Source organism: Alligator sinensis, unplaced genomic scaffold (genome assembly GCF_000455745.1).
Source record: "Alligator sinensis unplaced genomic scaffold, ASM45574v1 scaffold1745_1, whole genome shotgun sequence".
Classification (NCBI taxonomy): domain Eukaryota; kingdom Metazoa; phylum Chordata; order Crocodylia; family Alligatoridae; genus Alligator; species Alligator sinensis.
In genome coordinates this window covers 270,055-272,230 of record NW_005843183.1, presented here as the reverse complement: position 1 = coordinate 272,230, position 2,176 = coordinate 270,055, and the positions used below count along the sequence as shown (strand labels likewise).

Genomic DNA, 2,176 nt, shown 5'->3' with positions numbered 1-2,176 from the left:
CCTACCTTAAACCTCCTAATGGCCATTCCCCTCCAAGGCTGGGGGGGCCCAAGCACCCTCTCCCCCAGCCCAGGTCACTCTGCCCCTCCCAGGAGCGGGCGGTACCTGGTGAGTGGTGACACGAGGGGGCTGATCTGTGCCTGGGACACGGCACAGCCCCCCCCTGGGACCCCTGAGCCCGTGCTGGAGCCGGCCCTCGCCTTCCAGGCTGTACCCGACTGCGTCAACGGTATCAGGTATGGGGGGGGAGGACACCAGGGTTCCCTCCAGCACTGGGGGTGGCAGAGCCTAGACACCTGGGTCCCCCCCTCTGACACCCTGCCTCCCCCAGCCTGCACCCCAGCCTGCCGCTGCTGGCCAGCACCTCAGGGCAGAGGGTCTTCGCGGCACCATGGGACAGCAGTGACGACGAGGATGGGGGCTCCCTGCCCCCCTGCTCCCACAATGCCTTGCAGCTGTGGTGGTGCGCCATCCCAGGCGGGGGGCAGGAGGCCCAGCCTGACCTGTGACCTGCCCCCTCCAGGCTTGGACATGATGGTGGGGGTCTCACTGCTAAGGTTGGCAGGGGATGTGGGTGCTCCCCCCCAGATGCCTGGGTTCTCTGTGTGTGCGCGTGCATGGATGTGCAACACTTGGGTTCTGTGTGTGCGTGTCCCAGACACCACCTGGGTCGTTGTGTGTGTACAACACTACCCGCCACTGGTGTTAATTGGGGGGGAGATGTGTGTGTGTGTGTGTGTGTTTTCCAGACACCTGGGTTCTGAGTGTGTGTACCCCCAACTGGCATTCATTGGGAGGAGAGTGAGTGTGTGCGTGTGTGTAGGGGATTAGGGGGAGATGTAGATAGGTGTGTTTGTCAGGACAGGGAGCTGTGCACTCATGGAGGATGGCTGGAAAGGATGTGTGCATGCATGCCATCCTCACACGTGTGCGAGTGAGCAAGCCAGGGATCATTGAGACGTGTGTGTGTGCACGCATGGGTTATATTCAGTGATAATAAGTGTGTGTGTGTGTGTGTGTGTGTGTGTGTGTGTGTGCACGCATGGGTTATATTCAGTGATAAGTGTGTGTACGTGCGCATGCGTGTGCACGCATAGGTTATATTCAGTGATAAGTGTGTGCGCGTGTGCACGCATAGGTTATATCCAGTGATGTGTGTGTGTGCATGCATAGGTTATATTCAATGATAATAAGTTGTGTGTGTGTGTGTGTGTGTGTGTGTGTGCACGCATAGGTTATATTCCGTGATAATAAGTGTGCGTGTGTGTGCGCGCACATGCATAGGTTACATTCAGTGATAAGTGTGTGTGTGCACGCACTCATAGGTTACATTCAGTGATAATAAGCGTGTGTGTGTGTGTGTGTGCACGCATAGGTTATATTCAGTGATGTGTGTGTGTGTGTGCATGCATAGGTTATATTCAGTGATAAGTGTGTGTGTGTGTGCACGCATAGGTTATATTCAGTGATAAGTGTGTGTGTGTGTGCGCGCGCACGCATAGGTTACATTCAGTGATAAGTGTGTGTGTGCACGCACACATAGGTTACATTCAGTGATAATAAGCGTGTGTGTGTGTGTGCATGCATAGGTTATATTCAGTGATGTGTGTGTGTGTGTGGCATACAGCATCCATTACAGCATGGGTGTGTAATGTGTAACATACCCACACAGTATAACGTTAGCCATCCTTGTGTGTGCACACAGATGCATGCGTGACACACACACACACACACACACACACACACATATTGAATAAAGTGATGCCTATATGTATATACATGGGGGTGTAACAAGCGTGTGCACACACGTTAGCTATACATGGGTGTGTGTGGATGTCATGCACCCATACACGCAGTGAATTAAGTGATGCCTGCACCTATAGGCATGGGGGGGGATGTAACAAACACACACAGTATATAACATGTTAGTCATCCTGATGCGTGCACACATGGGGGTGTGTTTGTGTCATAGGCACATACGCACACTGAATAAAGTGATACCTGCACCTATATGCATGGGGGGGGTGTAACACAACCCCCCCCAGTTGAATGGGGGGGTGTATCTCACTTCATCTGGGGTGTGCGTGTTCACAAGTTGATGTATTGCATGCACACACATTTAAGCGTTACCCATACTTTTGTGGGGGGGGGGCTGCCCCCCCACCTCCCTGTTTTT

General features: G+C 53.5%; 2 protein-coding genes across 2 annotated transcripts in view; both read left to right on the top strand.

Annotated features, from left to right (window-relative positions):
• WRAP53 (WD repeat containing antisense to TP53) overlaps positions 1-538 on the top strand; it is a 4,257-nt gene extending 3,719 nt beyond the window's left edge. The window contains exons 7-8 of the mRNA XM_025194335.1: positions 74-236; positions 332-538. Of these exons, the coding sequence (XP_025050120.1) occupies positions 74-236; positions 332-509 (341 nt within the window). The 3' untranslated portion in view covers positions 510-538. The remainder of the gene's footprint in view (positions 1-73; positions 237-331) is intronic.
• Positions 421-2,176, top strand: part of EFNB3 (ephrin B3) — a 14,330-nt gene continuing 12,574 nt past the window's right edge. Inside the window, 1 exon segment of the mRNA XM_025194343.1 lies at positions 421-557. The gene's annotated coding sequence lies outside the window, so the exon portion shown is untranslated.